The 22,950-nt window shown below is 43.9% G+C and overlaps 1 protein-coding gene across 3 annotated transcripts; it reads right to left on the bottom strand.

Annotated features, from left to right (window-relative positions):
- Positions 1 to 1,587: 1,587 nt before the first annotated feature.
- Positions 1,588 to 13,948, bottom strand: LOC124005588 (proteasome subunit alpha type-6-like). Of its 3 annotated transcripts, none has more exons than XM_046314987.1 (8): positions 13,645 to 13,948; positions 13,139 to 13,233; positions 12,751 to 12,832; positions 8,454 to 8,609; positions 2,431 to 2,609; positions 2,219 to 2,313; positions 1,961 to 2,048; positions 1,588 to 1,845 (listed from the first exon to the last, which is right to left on the bottom strand). In XM_046314987.1, exons 1-7 carry the CDS (start codon positions 13,718 to 13,720, stop codon positions 1,991 to 1,993), a joined length of 741 nt encoding a protein of 246 aa, XP_046170943.1. In that variant the 5' UTR covers positions 13,721 to 13,948; the 3' UTR covers positions 1,588 to 1,845; positions 1,961 to 1,990. The 3 variants fall into 3 exon arrangements, with proteins under 3 accessions (XP_046170943.1, XP_046170944.1, XP_046170942.1); XM_046314988.1 differs by having other exon boundaries at positions 1,989 to 2,048; XM_046314986.1 differs by having other exon boundaries at positions 1,588 to 2,048.
- Positions 13,949 to 22,950: the final 9,002 nt, after the last annotated feature.

Genomic DNA, 22,950 nt, shown 5'->3' with positions numbered 1-22,950 from the left:
TTTAACTAGGCAAGGTTAAGAACAAATTCTTATTTTCAATGACAGCCTAGGAACAGGGGCAGAACGAGGCGAGGCTACCCTGCCTACCCATGTGTATGTGACCAATAACATCTGCTAATCATGTGTGTGTGACCAATAACATCTGCTAACCATGTGTATGTGACCAATAACATCTGCTAACCATGTGTACGTGTCCAATAACCACTGCTAACCATGTGTACGTGACCAATAACATCTGCTAACCATGTGTATGTGACCAATAACATCTGCTAACCATGTGTATGTGACCAATAACATCTGCTAACCATGTGTACGCGACCAATAACATCTGCTTACCATGTGTACGTGACCAATAACATCTGCTAACCATGTGTACGTGACCAATAACATCTGCTAACCATGTGCATGTGACCAATAATAAGATGTGATGTGAAGATGTTTGGGTTTAACAGAATATTCTAGTGCTATATTGTACGGAAGATACATTTTTATCAGACAGTGGCTACGTCCGAAATGTCTCCCATCCCTCTGTAGTGCACTACTTTTGACCAGGGCCCATAGGGCCCATAGGGCACTGGTCAAAAGTAGTGCACAACATTTTATTGTATTTATGTATATTATTTAACCTTTATTCCAAAGCAATAGCATGTGGCAATAATATAATTAATAAACCGGAATTATAAAGCACACAAATGTATCATTGCATTATCAACAGGCTAGAAAAACATCAACATCTATGAAGTACCAACGAGGCACCGGTGCATGCATGCGTTGTGCAGAAGTGGCAGCAAGGCTGCAAGGTGGAGGATATCACGGGTTAAGCAACATCGCCATCCACTGGTTATCTGGTGTATTGTGAACTGGATTCCTCTCTCCCTAATACCTGCTGAAACTCCCATCATTATCTCTATCCCGCCATCTACTGGCCCAGTACTGAAGTGTAGCCTCTTCTACAGCGGGATTCAGATGGAAACAGTGTGGAACAGAGAAGTGAGGTCATGGTCAGTGGGAGAATTGGAATAGAATGTGTGTGTTACTCATTTGTGCCTGAATTATTGTTCGATGTCTGGGCCCATATTCACAAACTGTCCCAGAATAGGAGTACTGATCGAGGATCTTTTCATTATGATTTAAAAGGCAAAACCGATCCTAGATCAGTACCTGTATCCTCAAAGCGTCTCAGAGTACCGTTACCGGCAAGTGACTTGATCGTCATCACTATCTTTCCTTTGCGGTACCTCAATTTGTCGTGATCACCAGCCGAGATAAACTTTTATGAATAGATTTCACTCCTGGCTCGGAGATTGCCTGAGCAGTGTCTTAAAAAACGTCATCCTGAAACCTACTCTGAGCTGGGAGGTTTTTTTTAGTCTTAAAAAACGATACAACAGGATTCCTAGGACCTTTTCAGGGGGAGACGTTTTGTGGATACGGCCCCAACACTCCTACTCTAAGACATGTCGTGAATACGGACCCAGGACTGTATCGAATCAAACAAATACAAAAAGTTAAGTACTACTGTGTCTTTTGTGATTCTACAGAAAACATCTAAGCATATCAGAATAAAAAAAAGGGATATTAGTGTTCTTTTGTTTTACTTGATGTGTTTTATTCTGTTAGACAGTGTTTCTGTGGCAGGTGATAGATGACATGAGTAACGCTCTGGGCACGGGCAGCTAAAACCCTTTTTGGTGGTCATAAACAATGTGGTTCAATGAGATACAGACAATCGGATGGATGAAACGGTCCACAGGATCAAACCAATCCAACAACATGGGAATCCTAGTTACAGCCTGGCGGTATGTCCTTGAAGATTTGATATGCAGACTGAAGGTGAAAATCAACCTGTGCAGATGTAAATAGTTGGAAAGTAGAAACATATCCAAGTATTGTACTGAAGTAGAATTATTGTCCTATTACTGAACCACTAGGCTAGTCAGTTAGTTAGTCAGCCTGACACCTGAAGTACTGTATGTGGATGGCTGCACCTCTACTCCCGCTCAGCAATGGCCACCAGGTGAGTGTCGATCTCTGTCTCAGAGAGTGTCCTGTGAGAGGAAAGAAGAGAAGATGAGCGTGGATGTTAGAAACCAGGGTTGGGGAGACAGAAAGAGAGCATTTTGGCTGTTGTTCCCTTGTTTAAAACCTTGATCATTACCATATGACCATATAGAAAACACAGTGATGACGAAATGCAGTTACTGTGATAGTATAGTACCTGAACTTGGGGCTTTCCTTAGTGACCACACCCACTTCAATTTCACTGGGCTTGAAGTCCATGGACAGAATAGAAGAGAGACAGGAGATGGCCAACTATAGGAGGAGAGGGGGAAAGAAACAGAGAGAGTAGAGAGAGAGATTGAATACAGTACAGACTTTCACTTTTCGCCAGATGTTTCCATGAGTATCCAGGTGTATCCAGCCACCTACCTCCACAGTCATCTCATATGACAGCTCCGGCCTCTTCTTCAGTTTCTTCTCCAGGTAGCTGTTAGCCTCTGTCTGCTTGGCCCCCACGCTGGTGGCCCTGAAGCCACAGAAGTAGCCTGCTGGGTCACACTTATACAGCATGGGACCCAGCTGGGGGTCCATGGCCACCAAGATCATACCTGGAGACATTGCGGGGAGAAGATATGGGTCTGAGTCCTCTGTGTGGGAGTTAGGACTCACCTACTGCACATAGATTTTTTCAATCACTTTGGTACCATTTTCACAACGCAAAACACTCAAATCTAAACAGATCGTCAAAATGGCTCATGTTTAAAAACTCTCAGCACATCTTCAGTTGACTGGGTGCAACAAATAAATTCAGTCTTTTGTTCACTGCACCAAATCACTCTTTCAATTTGGATACATATTCTATCTACTGAACAGAAATATAAATGCAACATGTAAAGTGTTGATCCCATGTTTCATGAGCTGAAATAAAAGATCCCGGAAATATTCCATAAGCACAAAAAGCTTATTTTGCTAAATTTTTGTGAACACATTTGTTTACATCCCTGTTAGTGAGCATTTCTCCCTTGCCAAGATAATCCATCCACCTGACAGGTGTGGCATATCAAGAAGCTGATTAAACAGCATGGCCATTACATAGGTCCACCTTGTGCTGGGGATAATAAAACCACTAATATGTGCAGTTTTGTCACAAAACACAATGCCACAGATGGCTGAAGTTTTTAGGGAGCTTGCAATTGACATGCCAACTGCAGGAATGTCCACCAGAGCTGTTGCCAGAGAAGTGAATGTTCATTTCTTATCCATAAGCTGCCTCCAACTGTCACGGTCATCTGAATAATTATCGGACCAAACTGCAGCGCGATATGGTTTCCACATAATATTTATTTGAAAACGCACAAAACAACAAGGAAATTATGAAACAAACAACTAACCGTGACTACAGAGGTGCTACGTGCACTAACTCAAAACAATATCCAAAAATCACAGGTGGAAAAAATGCTACTTAAATATGATCCCCAATTAGAGACAACGATAGCCAGCTGCCTCTAATTGGGAATCATAACAAACACCAACATAGAAAAACTAAACTAGAACCCCACTGTCCTGTTCTGACCATAGTTCTGTTATTTTATCTTTGTTTTAGTATGGTCAGGGCGTGAGTTGGGTGGGCAGTCTATGTTTGTTTTTCTATGTTGGTTTTTGAGTTCGGCAGAGGCAGCTGTCAATTGTTGCCCATGATTGAGAATCATACTTAGGTAGCCTGGGTTTCAGTTTTGGGTTGTGGGTGTTTGTCTTCCGTGTCAGTGTTTGTCACCACACGAGACTGTTTTGTTCATTTCACGTTTATTGTTTTGTATTTTGTAGTGTTCAGGTTATGTTCTAAAATAAACATTATGGACACTTACCACGCTGCGTTTTGGTCCTCCGATCCTTCTCGCTTCTCCTCCTCAGAAGAGGAGGACGAGATCCCTTACAGAAACACCCACCACAAAAGGACCAAGCAGCGTGGTAACGGGCAGCAGCAGTGATCGCAGGACTCATGGACTTGGGATGAGATTCTGGACGGCAAGGGACCATGGGCACAGGCTGGAGGCCCGAGAGGCAGCCCCAAAAATTTCTTAGGAGGGGCCACATAGGGAGTGTGGCGAAGGCAGGTAGGAGACCTGCGCCAACTTCCCGTGCTTACCGGAGAGAGAGAGGGACCGGGCAGGTACCGTGTTATGCCGTGAGGCGCATGGTGTCCCCGGTGCGTGTGCATAGCCCGGTGCGGTACATCCCAGCGCCTCGTATCGGCCGGGCTAGAGTGGGCATCGAGCCAGGTGCCATGAAGCCGGGTCAGCGCATCTGGTCTCCAATGCATCTCCCCGGGCCGGTGTACATGGCACCAGCCTTACGCATGGTGTCCCCGGTTCGCCAGCACAGCCCAGTGCGGGCTATTCCACCTCGCCCGGCTACGGGGAGCATTCAACCAGGTACGGTTGGGCAGGCTCGGTGCTCAAGAGCTCCAGTGCGCCTTCACGATCCGGTCTGTCCGGTGCCACCTCCACGTACCAGCCCTCCGGTGGCAGCCCCCCGCACTAGGCTGTCTCTCTGTCTTCTCCCTACAGGTGCTCCCGCCTGTCCAGCGCTGTCAGAGTCTCCCGTCTGTCCTGAGTTGCCAGAGTCTCCCATCTGTCCTGAGTTGCCAGAGTCTCCCGTCTGTCCTGAGTTTCCAGAGTCTCCCGTTTGTCCTGAGTTGCCAGAGTCTACCGTCTGTCCTGAGTTACCAGAGTCTCCCGTCTGTCCTGAGTTGCCAGAGTCTCCCGTTTGTCCTGAGTTGCCAGAGTCTACCGTCTGTCCTGAGTTGCCAGAGTCTCCCGTCTGTCCTGAGTTGCCAGAGTCTCCCGTCTGTCCTGAGCTGCCAGAGTCTCCCGTCTGTCCTGAGCTGCCAGAGTCTCCCGTCTGTCCTGAGTTGCCAGAGTCTCCGTCTGTCCTGAGTTGCCAGAGTCTCCCGTCTGTCCGGAGTTGCCGGAATCTCCCGCCTGTCCGGAGTTGCCGGAATCTCCCGCCTGTCCGGAGTTGCCGGAATCTCCCGCCTGTCCGTCGCTGCCGGAATCTTTCGCCTGTCCGTCGCTAGAAAACCCCCCATTCATGCCCTGACCTACTCTACCATAGAAAATAAGGGCTCTCTATGGTCAGGACGTGACACCAACGTAGTTTTAGGAAATTTGGCAGTACATCCAACCGTCTCACAACCGCAGACCACGTGTATGGCGTCAGGTGGGCGTGTGGTTTGCTGATGTCAATGTTATGAACAGAGTGCCCCATGGTGGCAGTGGGGTTATGGTATGGGCAGGCATAAGCTACGGACAAGAACACAATTGCATTTTATCAATGGGAATTTGAATGCAAAGATATACCGTGATGAGATCCTGAGGCTCATTGTCGTGCCTTTTATCTGCCGCCATCACCTCATGTTTCAGCATGATAATGCCCAGCCGCATGATGCAGGGATCTGTACACAATTCCTGGAAGCTGAAAATGTCCCAGTTCTTCCATGGCCTGCATACTCACCAGACATGTCACCCATTGGGAATGTTTGGGTACTGACTGGTTTTCTGATCCACGCCCCTACATTTATTTTTAAGGTATCTGTGACCAACAGATGCCTATCAGTATTCCCAGTCATATGAAATTCATAGATTAGGGCCTAATGAATTTATTTCAATTGACTGATTTCCTTATACGAACTGTAACTCAATAAAATGTTGATATTTTTGTGTTTATATTTTTGTTCAGTATAAGTATCTGTGTTTCAAAATGCAATATTCACTTGACTTTTAATATGATTTTCTTGTCATCTGTTAACAATACAATTAACTATTACTTAATCAGACTGCTGAAAACGGATAACTACTGAACCAAAACTATGTAGTGCCTAGTTAATGTACAGTGCATTCGGGAAAATATTCAGACCCCTTCCCTTTTTCCACGTTTTGTTACGGGAGGTGACCAAGAGAAGAGATGGTCCCTCTGACAGAGCTCCAGAGTTCCTCTGTGGAGATGAGAGAACCTTCCAGAAGGACAACCATCTCTGCAGCACTCCACCAATCAGGCCTTTATGGTAGAGTGGGCAGACGGAAGCCACTCCTCAGTAAAAGGCACATGACTGCCAGCTTGGAATTTGCCAAAAGGCACCTAAAGGACTCTCAGATTATGAGAAACAAGATTCTCTGGTCTGATAAAACCAAGATTGAACTCTTTGGCCTGAATGCTAAGCATCACATCTGGAGGAAACCTGGCACAATCCCTATGGTAAAGCATGGTAGTGGCAACATCATGCTGTGGGGATGTTTTTCAGCGGCATGGACTAGGAGACTAGTCAGGATCGAGGGAAAGATGAATGGAGCAAAGTACAGAGAGATCCTTAATGAAAACCTGCTCCAGAGCACTCAGGACCTCAGACTAGGGGAGAAGGTTCACCTTCCAACAGCACAACAACCCAAAGCACACAGCCAGGACAACACAGGAGTGGCTTTGGGACAAGTCTCTGAATGTTCTTGAGTGGCCCAGCCAGAGCCCGGACTTGAACCCGATCGAACATCTCTGGAGAGACCTGAAAATAGCTGTGCAGCGACGCTCTCCATCCAACCTGACAGAGCTTGAGAGGATCTGCAGAGAATGGGAGAAAATCCCCAATACAGGTGTCCCAAACTTGTAGCGTCATACCCAAGAAGACTCAAGGCTGTAATCGCTGCCAAAGTTGCTTCAACAAAGTACTGAGTAAACTGTCTGAATACCTATGTACATTTTATATTTCTGTTTTTTCTGTTAATACATTTGCAAAAAAAATGTAAAAACGGTTTTCTCTTTGTCATTATGGGGTATTGTGTGTTGATTGATGAGGGGAAAAAAAGAATGTAATCAATTTCAGAATAAGGCTGTAACGTAACAAAATGTGGAAAAAGTCAACTGCTGATCACCGTAAAACTATATAATTTGTATGTATAAATGTATCAATTGGACATCAATTTTATGTTGTAAGGTAAAACCGAATTACATATGGATGTGGCTGTAAATACTACATCATCATTCTCCATCAGTGTGCATTAATAGGACAAAGTGGAAAGCATCACTCTATTGTACTACCGCCTGGAATTATAGTGTAGTGTACACTGCACTGCTGAAATACCTGGGTTGTATATTTAAACAATAAGGCCTGAGGAGATGGGGTATATGGCCAATATACCCCATGTTCTTAGGCACGACGCAACACAGAGTGCCTGGATACAGTCCTTAGCCGGGGTATATTGGCAATATACCACAAATCCCAGAGGTGCCTTATTGCTATTATAAACTAGTTACCAACGTAATTAGACCAGTAAATAGTACTTTTTCTTATGTCATACCCATGGTATACGGTCTATACCACGGCTTTCAGCCAATCAGCATTCAGGGCTTGAACCACATGGTTTATAAAACAATACATTTAAAACAATATATATAAAATAACAATTTAAACACTGTAAGATGATGAATATCAAGCAGAGAGACAGGCGATACTGTAGCAGTTGACAAGTCACGTAGAAAAGGTGATCTTGTAGAATGTTGCATGGGGAACAAATGGCTTACAACACTGCTATGTCTGATTTATTTGTCCTACGTATGTACTGTAAAAAGATAATGGAGCCGTAAGACTGAGATATTTCTCAACATGCTCACATCCTGCCATTGGATACAAATGACATGTCAAGTTATAGTCAAATACTGTATGGAAAATGATATTTACCATCTACTACTCTTTCTATTGAGCACTTACATTACATTTACATTTAAGTCATTTAGCAGACGCTCTTATCCAGAGCGACACTTCAAAAATAACATTTTTGAAATGTGTAACTTGTATTCTTTGCTTTTGGATGTAGCTCAGTTGGTAGAGCATGGCGCTTGTAACGCCAGGGTAGTGGGTTCGATTCCCGGGACCACCCATACGTAGAATGTATGCACACATGACTGTAAGTCGCTTTGGATAAAAGCGTCTGCTAAATGGCATATTATTATATTATATTATAAATGGTAGTTAAAATGACTAAATGTTGAGCCTATCATTACCTGATGTATTGGTGACTAAACTAAACGTTCTCCGGGTATTTCACGTAACACGTTGATTTTGCATGAATGACTCAGGGGTGAAAGATGTGTGAAACCCCAATGAAAGCACAATGAGAGTTTCTAAACATAAGATAGGGGGCATTACAAGTGTTATCAGTTTAGCGTTATGTAAATATACCACTTACATTTGAAAAATGTGGCAAGGTGATAAAAAAAAACGTTATTACTGGGCAATCAGGGAGAGGAAAAAAGGGTGTATAGAGGTATTGAAAAATAAAGGAGATATACAGTCGGCCGGAGAAGGAACCAGGGGACTAATGGTAAGGGGGAGAGGGAGTGAATCAATGGAGAGGAAGAGGACAGAGAGACATAGTGACAGGAGGACAGGGTACACCACTCACAGCATCCCAAAGGTCTCATCTCAGCGTTCTGTGTGTAGACCTGGGAGATGTCCGCCATTCTCCGACACAACATGTCTGCTGTGATGTCATAGCCAAACTTGTACTTCCATTCGGCGGCCTCCACTCGTGCCCTGTGGACCTGGGATCGACTGTCCGCTGAGGGGGAGAGGAAGAGAGAGTAAAAGGATGCGTGTGTGTGTCAGTGGAGGCTCCTCAGAGGAGAAAGGGGAGGACCATCCTTCTCAGTGAATTTCATAAAAATTAAAAATAATAAAACATTTAAATAAAACTACACTAAATATATTCACGTTACCAAATAATTTATTAAAACACACTGTTTTGCTGCAATGACGGTCTACAGTAGCCTCAACAGCACTCTGTATGGTAGCATGGTATAGCCGGAGGACAGCTAGCTTCCGTCCTCCTCTGGGTACATAGACTTCAATACAAAACCTAGGAGGCTCATGGGTCTCACCCCCTTCCATAGACTTACACAGTAATTAGGACATCTTCCGGAGGACGTCCTCCAACCTATCAGAGCTCTTGCAGCATGGACTGACATGTTGTCCACCCAATCAAAGGATCAGAGAATTAATCTAGTACTGAAAGCATAAGCTACAGTTAGCTAGCACTGCAGTGCATAAATTGTGGTGAGTAGTTGACTTAAAGAGAAAGACAATAGTTTTAACAAATTAATTTCTTCCAAAATTAAGGAGAAGGGGGCCTCCCGGGTGGTGCAGTGGTTAATGGCGCTGTACTGCAGCGCCAGCTGTGCCACCAGAGACCCTGGGTTTACGCCCAGGCTCTGTCGTAACCGGCCGCGACCGGGAGGTCCGTGGGGCGACACACAATTGGCCTAGCGTTGTCCGGGTTAGGGAGGGTTTGGCCGGTAGGGAAATCCTTGTCTCATCGCACACCAGCGACTCCTGTGGAGGGCCGGGCGCAGTGCGCGCTAACCAATTTTGCCAGGTGCACGGTGTTTCCTCCGACACATTGGTGCGGCTGGTTTCCGGGTTGGATGCGCGCTGTGTTAAGAAGCAGTGCGGCTTGGTTGGGTTGTGTATCGGAGGACGCATGACTTTCAACCTTCGTCTCTCCCAAGCCCGTACAGGAGTTGTGGCGATGAGACAAGATAGTAGCTACTAAACAATTGGATACCACGAAATTGGGGAGAAAAAGGGGTCAAATAAAAAATAAAAAATGTCAAATGTAAAATTAAGGAGAAGCAAGAGAGAGATTGTCATTTTTTTCACTTTCAGTTTCACTTAATTAGCTAACAAATGCAGCTAGCTAGTTTAGCCTACTCAAATACCCTGCTCAAAAAGACAGATGCTATGTTAGCTAGCTAGCTATGACTATCCACCACAACACTGGAACTCTTCCAAGTCAAGGTAAGCTTTTGGTTTTACTAATTTATTGCCACCAGGCTTACGGTGTAAGTGCTAAACTGCTAACTAACTATACACTATAAAGTTACTGTGTGATTATAGCGGGTTTACTAACAAGTTAGTTCTATTAGCTATGTTGACTTTGATGTTACTTTAGCTACTATGGTAACAATGATGTAGGCTGTGTGTAGCAGTTATGGTATGGTTTTGGCTTGGAAAGGTTATTTCGCCTGGTCACATACAGCTGATGTATTGTGCATTGAAGTCCACAAACGAAGGGAAGAGGTGAGAGGAGGACAGCGCATAGATGCGAGCAGGAATACAACGTGGCTGCTATGAATGTCAACTATGCGTGACCAGAGATGTATTCATTCCACCAATTCTGTTGAAAAACGCTTCTTAAATTAAAGCAAACGGAACAAAACAGGGATAAACATACCTGAATTTGACCAATAGAAACTTGTTTGCAATTGTTGGACTAACCATTACACCCTAGATCAGCGGTATTAAATGTGTCTGTCCGTGTGTCACTGTCTGTCACCAACATTTTCTCTCGACCTGTGTTGTAATCTTTCATTCATAGGCTAGGTTGTAGCAACCTCTTAATGGGTATAGGGATCATTTGAGTATCATTTAGTAGCCTTAACCATAGCGATGTTACATTGAAGTGGGTGAATGGAATATGAATGACAGTCATCCAATATGCTGTAGTAGAAATAAGGCCATGCTCATAAAAATAATATATCGTTTATTTTTTATTTCACCTTTATTTAACCAGGTAGGCTAGTTGAGAACAAGTTCTCATTTGCAACTGCGACCTGGCCAAGATAAAGCATAGCAGTGTGAACAGACAACACAGAGTTACACATGGAGTAAACAATTAACAAGTCAATAACATAGTAGAAAAAAATGGGCAGTCTATATACAATGTGTGCAAAAGGCATGAGGAGGTAGGCGAATAATACAATATTGCAGATTAACACTGGAGTGATAAATGATCAGATGGTCATGTACAGGTAGAGATATTGGTGTGCAAAAGAGCAAAAAAGTAAATAAATAAAAAACAGTATAAAAACAGTATGGGAATGAGGTAGGTGAAAATGGGTGGGCTATTTACCAATAGACTATGTACAGCTGCAGCGATCGGTTAGCTGCTCGGATAGCTGATGTTTGAAGTTGGTGAGGGAGATAAGTCTCCAACTTCAGCGATTTTTGCAGTTCGTTCCAGTCACAGGCAGCAGAGTACTGGAACGAAAGGCGGCCAAATGAGGTGTTGGCTTTAGGGATGATCAGTGAGATACACCTGCTGGAGCGCGTGCTACGGATGGGTGTTGCCAACGTGACCAGTGAACTGAGATAAGGCGGAGCTTTACCTAGCATGGACTTGTAGATGACCTGGAGCCAGTGGGTCTGGCGACGAATATGTAGTGAGGGCCAGCCGACTAGAGCATACAAGTCGCAGTGGTGGGTGGTATAAGGTGCTTTAGTGACAAAACGCATGGCACTGTGATAGACTGCATCCAGTTTGCTGAATAGAGTGTTGGAAGCCATTTTGTAGATGACATCGCCGAAGTCGAGGATCGGTAGGATAGTCAGTTTTACTAGGGTAAGCTTGGCGGCGTGAGTGAAGGAGGCTTTGTTGCGGAATAGAAAGCCGACTCTTGATTTGATTTTCGATTGGAGATGTTTGATGTGAGTCTGGAAGGAGAGTTTGCAGTCTAGCCAGACACCTAGGTACTTATAGATGTCCACATATTCAAGGTCGGAACCATCCAGGGTGGTGATGCTAGTCGGGCATGCGGGTGCAGGCAGCGATCGGTTGAAAAGCATGCATTTGGTTTTACTCGCGTTTAAGAGCAGTTGGAGGCCACGGAAGGAGTGCTGTATGGCATTGAAGCTCGTTTGGAGGTTAGATAGCACAGTGTCCAATGACGGGCCGAAAGTATATAGAATGGTGTCGTCTGCGTAGAGGTGGATCAGGGAATCACCCGCAGCAAGAGCAACATCATTGATATATACAGAGAAAAGAGTCGGCCCGAGAATTGAACCCTGTGGCACCCCCACAGAGACTGCCAGAGGACCGGACAGCATGCCCTCCGATTTGACACACTGAACTCTGTCTGCAAAGTAATTGGTGAACCAAGCAAGGCAGTCATCCGACAAACCGAGGCTATTGAGTCTGCCGATAAGAATATGGTGATTGACAGAGTCGAAAGCCTTGGCGAGGTCGATGAAGACGGCTGCACAGTACTGTCTTTTATCGATGGCGGTTATGATATCGTTTAGTAACTTGAGTGTGGCTGAGGTGCACCCGTGACCAGCTCGGAAACCAGATTGCACAGCGGAGAAGGTACGGTGGGATTCGAGATGGTCAGTGACCTGTTTGTTGACTTGGCTTTCGAAGACCTTAGATAGGCAGGGCAGGATGGATATAGGTCTATAACAGTTTGGGTCCAGGGTGTCTCCCCCTTTGAAGAGGGGGATGACTGCGGCAGCTTTCCAATCCTTGGGGATCTCAAACGATATGAAAGAGAGGTTGAACAGGCTGGTAATAGGGGTTGCGACAATGGCGGCAGATAGTTTCAGAAATAGAGGGTCCAGATTGTCAAGCCCAGCTGATTTGTACGGGTCCAGGTTTTGCAGCTCTTTCAGAACATCTGCTATCTGGATTTGGGTAAAGGAGAATGATCCTCCCTCATCTTAAACTGCACCAACCACCACTGGTGTGTATGTGTTGTTATGTGTGTGTGTGTGTGTGTGTGTGTGTGTGTGTGTGTGTGTGTGTGTGTGTGTGTGTGTGTGTGTGTGTGTGTGTGTGTGTGTGTGTGTGTGTGTGTGTGTGTGTGTGTGTGTGTGTGTGTGTGTGTGTGTGTGTGTGTGTGTGAGTTGTGAGATGCCATTATACACACCATTGTGTCCTGTCATCACACATCCAATGCGTGGGGTAAGTGGGTACATGTTGGTCAGAGTGGCAGAATCCAGCAGCTTGTCCTGTATTATAATGACAGGGTCACATATATACATATAGTAGATGGTACCTCATTGTTGTTAGGAATATTGGGTTGGTGTCACAATATAATATTTCGATTGGACAAGCTTTAACAAATCAGTGGCCTGTGTCCAGTCAGCAGAAATGCTCGAGACACCACTCTGTCATGCTTCACTGTTCATGACTGACTCTTTCTCTAACGCCAGATATCAACATTCTTTTTCTAATTTGGATGAAGTCAAAGACAACTAAGACAGAAGTTCCTGGTACATGGAGATGGAGCTAAGTACAGATTATGAATATTTTACCGGCACTTTCTTCTGTGTGACCACCACAGCACAGTCTGTCCCCCGCACGCCCAGTGATGTCAACCCACCCTGCGCGATGGCTTTGAAGGCATACTCTGAGGGACAACACACGAGAACAAGAGATTATACTTCTTAAATAAAGGCTAACTTTTAAAAGCTGCATGGGGTAACAATGGGGTAAACACTATAGGTCTAAAGGTGCTCATGGGAAAGTCCCAAACATTGGTAGATCGCTTTATTGGCGGACATATTATACCACAGAGAAGTAACACATATTTAAAACATTTGTATGCTTATAATCACAATATGGTTATAATCACAATACACTACACGTTTGGCCTATGGGGATGCTCACCGTCACATACAGCTACAGCGCTGCAATATTCACTGCGCGACTATCTTAGATGATTTTAGATGGTATAGAACGATACATATACAGATGCTAGACTAGCCTAGGTCGTCCCCTGCACGAAACAAAACTGGAGAAATTAAACAAAATATCTCACCGACTTGATAGAGGCGGCCCTCTGGAGAAAAAATCGTAATGTGTCGGTCAAATCCAGCATTCGAACCACGGGACATTGCTTTGCGTCAAATGATGCACACCTACAGTGAACTTTCGGCGAGTTACCTGTTACCTTTTCTGCAGTATCCTAATAGCCTTATAGGACTATATTCACCATTGTTGTCTGTTGCAGTAAAACAAGAAGAACAGTCTACAATAGAGAGCAGACGATGATAAAGGTGTTTGTTAAACTTCCCGGTGGAGTTGTACTTTCTCTTTCTTTTTTCAATGAACCATGAGAAGACTGTGTGTTGTGAACAACAATAGCGTGAGCAACAAAAGTGGAATCAAGTTTCAAAATAAAAGTTTCGAATTTAAACTAAAGCAAGCAGATAAACATAGTGGAATCATGCCAAAATTGGACTATAATGCTAAACAAGGTTGTTGCTATACAAATTCAACAAAAGATCATAATTAGTTAATTTGATGCAAAATAATTGGTTGAAATTGCACTATGGATGTATTCGACTTCAGAATTGCATTGGGGGCATACTTACATTGGAATGTACAGGCTTACCTATGGATCTTGTGTCCATGAAATGTTTATTTTTTTTATTTTATTTCACCTTTATTTAACCAGGTAAGCTATTTGAGAACGAGTTCTCATTTGCAACTGTGAACTGGCCAAGATAAAGCATAGCAGTTCGACACAACAACACAGAGTTACACATGGAATGAACAAAACATACAAAGTCTATATACAGTGAGTGCAAATTAGGTCAAATAAGGGAGTTAAGGCAATGAATAGGCCATGGTGGCGAAGTAATTACAGTATGGGAATTAAACACTGGAATGGTAGATGTGCAAAAGATGGATGTGCAAGTAGAGATACTGGGGTGCAAAAGGAGCTAAATAAATAAATACAGTATGGGGATGAGGTAGATAGATGGGCTGTGTACAGATGGGCTATGAACAGGTGCAGTGATCTGTGAGCTGCCCTGACAGCTGGTTCTTTAAGCTAGTGAGGGAGATGGGAATCTCCAGCTTCAGTGATTTTTGCAGTTCGTTCCAGTCAGTGGCAGCAGAGAACTGGAAGGAAAGGCAACCAAAGGATGAATTGGCTTTGGGGGTGACCAGTGAGATATACCTGCTGGAGCGTGTGCTACGAGTGGGTGCTGCTATGGTGACCAGCGAGCTGAGATAGGGCGGGGCTTTACCTAGCAGAGACTTGTAGATGACCTGTAGCCAGTGGGTTTGTGGACGAGTATGAAGCGAGGGCCAGCCAACGAGAGCGTACAGGTCGCAGTGGTGGGTAGTATATGGGGCTTTGGTGACAAAACAGATGGCACTGTGATAGACTACATCCAGTTTGCTGAGTAGAGTGTTGAAGGCTATTTTATAGATGACATCGCCAAAGTCAAGGATCGGTAGGATGGTCAGTTTTACGAGGGTATGTTTGGCAGCATGAGTGAAGGAAGCTTTGTTGCGAAATAGGAAGCCAATTCTAGATTTAATTTTTGATTAGAGATGCTTAATGTGAGTCTGGAAGGAGAGTTTACAGTCTAGCCAGACACCTAGATATTTGTAGTTATCCATGTATTCTAAGTCAGAGCCGTCCAGAGTAGTGATGCTGGATGGGGGGGCAGGTGCGGGCAATGATCGTTTGAAGAGCATGCATTTAGTTTTATTTGCGTTTAACTAACCTCCAGACGAGCTTCAATCCCATACAACTCTCCTTCCGTGGCCTCCAACTGCTCTTAACACAGTGTCCAAAGAAGGGCCAGAAGTATACAGAATGGTGTCGTCTGCATAGAGGTGGATTAGAGAATCACCAGCAGCAATAGCGACATCATTGATGTATACAGAGAAGAGAGTCGGCCCGAGAATTGAACCCTGTCGCACCCCAATAGAGACTGCCAGAGGTCCGGACAACAGGCCCTCTGATTTGACACACTGAGCTCTATCAGAGAAGTAGTTGGTGAACCAGACGAGGCAATCATTTGAGAAACCAAGGCTGTTGAGTCTGCCAATAATAATAATAATAATAATATATGCCATTTAGCAGACGCTTTTATCCAAAGCGACTTACAGTCATGTGTGCATACATTCTACGTATGGGTGGTCCCGGGGATCGAACCCACTACGCTGGCGTTACAAGCGCCATGCTCTACCAACTGAGCTACAGAAGGACAATAAGAATGTGGTGATTGACAGAGTCGAAATCCTTGGCCAGGTCGATGAATACAGCTGCACAGTAATGTCTCCTATCGATTGCGGTTAAGATATGGTTAAGGACCTTGAGCGTGGCTGAGGTGCACCCATGACCAGCTCGGAAACCAGATTGCATAGCGGAGAAGGTACGATGTGATTCAAAATGGTCAGTAATCTGGAGTATGGGGTATCAGCCTACACAATGACACTCACAGAACAGCTATGCCAGTTCACATGATGCAAAACCCAGCATTAAATTATGCAAAATGTATTTAGAAAGTTATACATCTTGAAAACGTGATTGCTGAAATGGAGAACTGTTTGGGACTATATCAACAATAGACCAATGAAACAAATACCAAAATATAGTTTTGGGGTGGAGTTTCCTTTAAACTCCTTCAATAAGAGCAATGAATCTAATATATGTGTATACTCGACATAGTTATATTCTGTGAGTGTCACTGAGTATACTGATACCCCATTTCATGGACCCAAGATCCATAGGTAAGGCATAGGCATGCCCCCAATGCAATTCTGAAGTATAATACATCCACATTACGATTTTAACAAATTTGAAAACTTTTTTGGTGTCAAATTAACTAATTATTATATTTGATTGAATTTATATAAGAACATTCCAACTTTGTTTAGCATTATTTGGTCCAGTTGTGGCATAATACAACAATTTGTATCCGTTTTCATCAGTTGCAATGGGAAACTTTTATTTTGAAGGCGAACCGCAGATTGTACTATTGTTGCTCACACTAATGTTGCAAACAACACAATGGTTAAACTGGTGACAATTTGTTCGCAATAAGGAAGTTGTCTGTGGAAGGATATAGGACTCCTGGCGAAATAAATCACAAGAAAATATATATCTGGATCATGCATCATTATGTACCAGTTCTGTATGTTATACAAAATAAAAAATCAGAAAAAGTTTTTCACTCAGACCCCCTTTCCAGCATTGGGGATCATCCCGCGCCCCTACTGTGGGCGCAGAGGCGACACGTCTATTTCTATGAGCACAAGCACTTCATGACACTGACTGTTCAGACTGCTCTTGTTGTTGAATAGAACATTCCGTATGATTAAATCAAATTTTCTTCCAATTCTAGACATTTTGCCATGTCTAATGTGATAATTCAGCGACTGAAACCATACAACAACATCCATGGGCCAAAATACCTAGCTAAAAAACGTTAGCTGACATTGGCTAGTTGATCTGGACATTTTTGATGAATTATAAATAGCTCTGTAAGGTATACAATGACTGACATGAGAAGAAGTAAACGGATGATGCACTACCCTATTTTGAAATTGCATCTTGTGCATTCTACTTTTACAACTTTTTTTACAACTTTTTACAACAACCCCCCCCCCCCCCTAGGGGGCACTCCCCACAGTGTGGGAACCACTGCCCTACAGTATATGAAAACGTATGCCTAATCCCATTTGGTAAAGAAGAGGTATCTCTCTCTCTCTCTCTCTCTCTCTCTCTCTCTCTCTCTCTCTCTCTCTCTCTCTCTCTCTCTCTCTCTCTCTCTCTTTCTCTCTCTCTCTCACTCTCTCTCTCTCTCTTTCTCTCTCTTTCTCTCTCTCACTCACTCACTTACTCCTTATTTTCCTGTCTGTCTCTGTCGCTGTCTTGTCAGATTAGGATGTCTTGTTCGTTGTTTCAGTCACTGCCACCTGCAGTCAGCTGCTTGGAGCTCCTCTCAAACAGAGGGGAACAATAGCTGTAGCGTTTGCCTCACAAGTGCATGTCAATTGAATGAGGCTCTGTCTAGCACTAAAAGAGGACGAATGTACCCTGTATAGCACAGATTCCCAGGTGTCTTCCCCAAGTTCCTCCCCCAAATCCTTTTCCCAACGAGTCTTTAAAGGCACCAAAGAAGGGTTCTTTAAGTCATTAATGATTGCATATACATCTGAAATTGCGCCCCTAGGAAGCTTGTTCAGCTTAAAGATGCTCTCTATAGTTGTATTTGCAGGCCTATGGGGAAACTCCGGTGTGTTAGCTCTGACAAAGTTCCTAGTCTGGAGTTAGTGGAAAAAGTGGGATTGGGGGAGGTTGAAATTTTCCTGTAGCTGAGCAAAAGAGGCAAATGTATCATCAAAGAATAATTGGGCTAGTGAGGAGAGGCCTAGTGAGTGCCAGAAGGCAAAAGCCCCATCATTCAATGATGGAGGAAATAAAATGTTCTGATTGATTGAGCCTGATAGAGAAAAGCCCCGGAGGCTAAAGGCTAAACGGAACTGATTCCAAATTTTAAGAGACTGCTTTACAATTGGGTTGACACACATTTTGCCTAGGGACACTGGGAGAGACGAGCACAACACAGAAGAAAGTGCAGCAGGTTTACACAATTCAGACTCCATCTGGACCCAGAGTGGTCTAGGGCCAGTAGGATCAGTCTGCAGCCAGTACAAAAGGGCTCTGAAATTTGCAGCCCAATAGTATGTCTGAAAATTTGGTAGGCTTCTGTAAATGTTTTCTACCAATCCGCGGTACCTTGCCATCCCAAATAAACATTGAAATAAATATAAAAATTTGGGCAACACATTAATTTTTATGACATTAATCCTTCCAATAAGAGAAAGAGGTAGCAAATTCCAAAAAGTAAAAGATTGTTTCAAACTGTCTGCTAGAGCAACAAAGTTTTCCTGAAACAAATTTGAATATTTCCTTGTCACTTTAACTCCCAAGTTGGTGAATTGATCCCAGGCAATCATAAACTGATAACTTGTAAAAGAGCACTTTAAAGCAGCCTTTTTACAGGAAAAAGCTCACTCTTGCCTAGATTCAGCTTTTACCCTGAGATTGATCCAAATGTTTTAAGAACAGATAAGGCACGTGGCAATGAGATATCATGGAGATAAACAAAAGGAGGTCATCAGCATTTAGCAAGACTTTCTGCTCTAAGCCCGTCCTGATTATACCTTGAGCGTAGTGCAATGGCGAGAGGCTCGATTGCCAAAGCAAACAACAAGGGGGAGAGTGGACAACCCTGTGTGGATCTGCGGTGCAAGGGAAAATAGTCAGAGGACAAGTTGTTGGTCCGTACCGAAGCCATGGGAGAAAAATAAAGAATCTTTATCCACGCAATGAATTTGGGGCCAAAGCCAAATCTACAAAGGGCAGCTGTCCCACTCAACACTGTCAAAATCTTTTTCCACATCAAGTGAGACCACCACCTCCGGGTCCCCCGACGCTGGGGAGTACAGTATATTCATAAGGCGTCTAATATTGAAAAACAAACGCCTATTTCTCACAAAGCCAGTCTGGTCAGAGTGTATTACTTGGTGCAGCGAGCCTTCCATACGGATGGCTAAAAGCTTAGCTAGGATCTTGTAATCACAGTTTAAAAGCGAGATTGGGCGATAGGATCCACATTCCAGGGGTCTATGTTTTTCATTAATAGTAATGAAATTGAAGCCTGATAAAGACTAGGCGGTAGCTTTGAAGTATTGAGGCACTCTGCAAATAGTCGAGACAAGAATGGGCAAAGCAGACCAGAAAACGTCCTGTAAAATTCAGTTGGAAAACCGTCCGGACCCGGTGATTTACCACTTTTCATTGAGGACACTGCTGTTGCAATCTCCTCTGGTGTAAATTCTTCTTCCAGACTGTCATGGGAGTCTGTATCAATTGAAGGCATATTCAAGGCATTAAAGAATGAATCAATCAGCAAAAGGTCTTGGGGAGATTCAGAGGTGTATAGCGCAGAGTAAAATAGTTTGAATTGATCATTGATCTCTTTATGTATAACTGTGGTGGCACCAGACAGGGTCCTTATTTGTGGAATTAAACGCGAGGCCTCAAATTTATGGATCTGATGTGCAAGGAGTTTACTGGCCTTGTCGCCTTGTTCATACACTCTGTATCGAGCTCGCAAGAGTAACTGTTCAGCTTGCCTGGTAGAAAACTCATCAAATTCAGTAGTTGGCGCTCTTTATGTAGATCAGAGGAAGGATCCGTAGCATACTTCTCATCCAATGTGTCTATGGACTCGCTCAGGTCCCGAAGCCGCTGAGAGCGAGCTTTGTTTTGATTGGCTGTATAAGAAATCATTTGGCCACGTATGTATGCTTTTACTAACAGACTCCCATATGGTAGAGCAGGACATTAGTTTCTAGGAATAAGGTGATTTCAGAAGAAATGAAATCTGAAATGATCTGAGAGTAAAATGGGGTAAAGACACCATTCATAACACATAGGAGGTCGCTGGGGAAACTCTCGTTCAAGCACTAAGGGTGATTGGTCAGAAATAACAATAATCTCATAAGTACACCGCCGAAGGTTAGGCAGAAGGTTTTTGTCCAAAAATAAGTATCAATGCGGGAGTATTTTTGATGAACATGAGAATAAAAGGAATACTGTCTATATGTAGGGTGTAGGAAACGCCAAGCCTCACACATGGCATATTTATGAAGAAAAGATTGAATACGTAGGGCACATTTAGATGGGTCTGTAGTTCTTCGTGAGGACTTGTCAAGAACTGGAGTGGAACACTTGACCAACCCAGTCCCTATACATCCTAAAATGCTCACCATTCCTCCAGTGAGTCTCTTGTAGAAATGCAACATTTGCATTCAAACCCTTTAAGTGTCAGCACCCTCTTACGCTTCACAGGGTTGTCAACCCCTTTGATGTTCAACGAAATGGCCAAACCCGGACAATGCTGGGCATTGGCCATATATGCATATATGCATATAGATGTGTATTGGTGTTTATTAGCCCATGACTCTCACTCTAGTTCTTCAGACTTTAGTGTCCCTGTTCTCTCTCCATACCATAAATGTCTCTGATCTTCAGTATGGCTGGTCTGTCAGAGGCCCTGTGCTGCAGAGCTTCGTCAGCCATGGTGCCGTTCTGCACAAGGTGTTTGTGTTGGGAGAGGACCACTTCACTGTGGAGACGCTCTCGCTGAAGAAATTCTCCCCCCCACCCCCCGGACCCCGTGGTCAATGTGGACACACCCTCACTTCTTCTTCTCTCTTGCACTTTCTCTTCCTTTCTCTCTTATTCTCATGCTTATACTGTGATTTTAATCATCTGTTTCAATAAAACTAATGTCTATGGTGTGTTTTGTGACTCCAAGAGAGTAAGACAATCTTTTTCAACAGACACCAGGTGTCCAAGCCAGAGTTCTCTCCAACCTCACTGCAGTTAGTACGACCTCCACATTAGACAATCAACCAGTGGTGGAAAAAGTACCCAATTGTCATACTAGAAAGTTATTCAAGTAAAGGTGAAAGTCACCCAGTAAAATACTGCTTGAGTAAAAGTCTAAAAGTATTTGATTTTAAATATACTTAAGGATCAAAGGTCAATGTAATTGCTAAAATATACTTAAGTATCAAAAGTAGAAGTAAAAGTATAAATCATTTTAAATTCCTTATATTAAGCAAAGCAGATGACACCATTTTCTTGTTTTGAAATGTACGGATAGCCAGGAGCAGACTCCAACACTGAGACATTATTTACAAAAGATGCATTTGTGTTTAGTGAGTCCGCCAGGCCAGAGGCAGTAGGGGATGACCACATGTTCTCTTGATAAGTGCGTCAATTTAAAAATGTTCCTGTCCTGCTAAGCATTCAACATGTAATGAGAACTTTGGTTGTCAGGGAAAATGTATGGAGTAAAAAGTACATTGTTTTCTATAGGAATGTAGTGAAGTAAAAGTTGTCAAGAATATAAATAGTAAAGTACAGATACCCCAAAGAACTACTTAAGTACTACTTTGAAAGTATTTTTACTTAAGTACTTTACACCACTGCAATCAACTATGTTCAATTTGATTCACTGGTACTGATTCTTGTACAATTGAATTAAATCTGTTTTACCCTGTTCTACTTGACCCACTGTCTATAATAAGTCTTGTGCTACCCAGGGCCCGCATTCATAAAGCGTCTCAAACTTGTAGTGCTGGCCTAGGATCTGTTTGGCTTTTTAGATCATAAAGAATAAGATCAAATAGACCGGGGGTGTCATGTTTTGTCTTATATCATCTTGTCATTTTGCTTTTCCTTCTGTTCGTTTCCCCCTGCTGGTCTTATTAGGTTCGTTCCCTTTTTCTATCCCTCTCTCTCCCCCTCCCTCTCTCTCCTCTCTCTATCGTTCCGTTCCTGCTCCCAGCTGTTCCTATTCCCCTAATCATCATTTAGTCTTCCCACACCTGTTCCCGATCCTTTCCCCTGATTAGAGTCCCTATTTATTCCTTTGTGTTCCGTTCCTGTCCCGTCGGTTCCTTGTTTTGTATTCACCATGCTGTGATTGTGTTTCGCCCTGTCCTGTCGTGTTTTTTGCCTTCATCAGATGCTGCGTGTGAGCAGGTGTCTCTGTCTACTACGGCCTGCGCCTACCCGAAGCGACCTGCAGTCTGTGGCCGCTTCTCTTGTTATTCCCCTCTACAGACTAGAGGATTTCTGTTATTCCCTGTTTGGATTTGAATAAACTCTGTTTCTGTTAAGTCGCTTTTGGGTCCTCTATCACCTGCATGACAGAAGGAACCGACCAAGGAATGGACCCAGCGACTTCAGACGCTCGTTACACTGCCGTCGAGATCCAAGGAGCCATGCTCGGCAGACACGAGCAGGAATTGTCTGCTGCTCGCCATGCCGTGGAGAACCTGGCCGCTCAGGTTTCCGACCTCTCTGGACAGTTCCAGAGTCTACGTCTCGTGCCACCTGTTACTTCCTGGCCTGCCGAGCCTCCAGAACCTAGGGTTAATAACCCACCTTGCTACTCCGGGCAGCCCACTGAGTGCCGCTCCTTTCTCACGCAGTGTGAGATTGTGTTCTCTCTCCAACCCAACACATACTCTAGAGAGAGAGCTCGGGTTGCTTACGTCATTTCACTCCTTACTGGCCGGGCTCGAGAATGGGGCACAGCTATCTGGGAGGCAAGGGCTGATTGCTCTAACAAGTTCCAGAACTTTAAAGAGGAGATGATTCGGGTTTTTGACCGTTCAGTTTTTGGTAGGGAGGCTTCTAGGGCCCTGGCTTCCTTATGCCAAGGTGAACGGTCCATAACGGATTATTCTATTGAGTTTCGCACTCTTGCTGCCTCTAGTGAGTGGAACGAGCCGG

This window comes from Oncorhynchus gorbuscha, linkage group LG19 (assembly GCF_021184085.1).
Source record: "Oncorhynchus gorbuscha isolate QuinsamMale2020 ecotype Even-year linkage group LG19, OgorEven_v1.0, whole genome shotgun sequence".
NCBI lineage: Eukaryota > Metazoa > Chordata > Actinopteri > Salmoniformes > Salmonidae > Oncorhynchus > Oncorhynchus gorbuscha.
The sequence above is the reverse complement of the archived record's forward strand: the minus strand, read 5'-3'. Positions and strand labels throughout refer to the sequence as shown.

Excerpts from the sequence above, each read along its gene's own strand:
- LOC124005588 (XM_046314986.1), bottom strand. The coding sequence starts at position 13,720 with ATGTCCCGTGGTTCGAATGCTGGATTTGACCGACACATTACGATTTTT. Across the intron at positions 13,234-13,644 it reads GGGCCGCCTCTATCAAGTCG|AGTATGCCTTCAAAGCCATC; the intron begins GTGAGATATTTT and ends GTTGTCCCTCAG. Across the intron at positions 2,610-8,453 it reads GATGAGACCTTTGGGATGCT|GTATGATCTTGGTGGCCATG; the intron begins GTGAGTGGTGTA and ends CAATGTCTCCAG.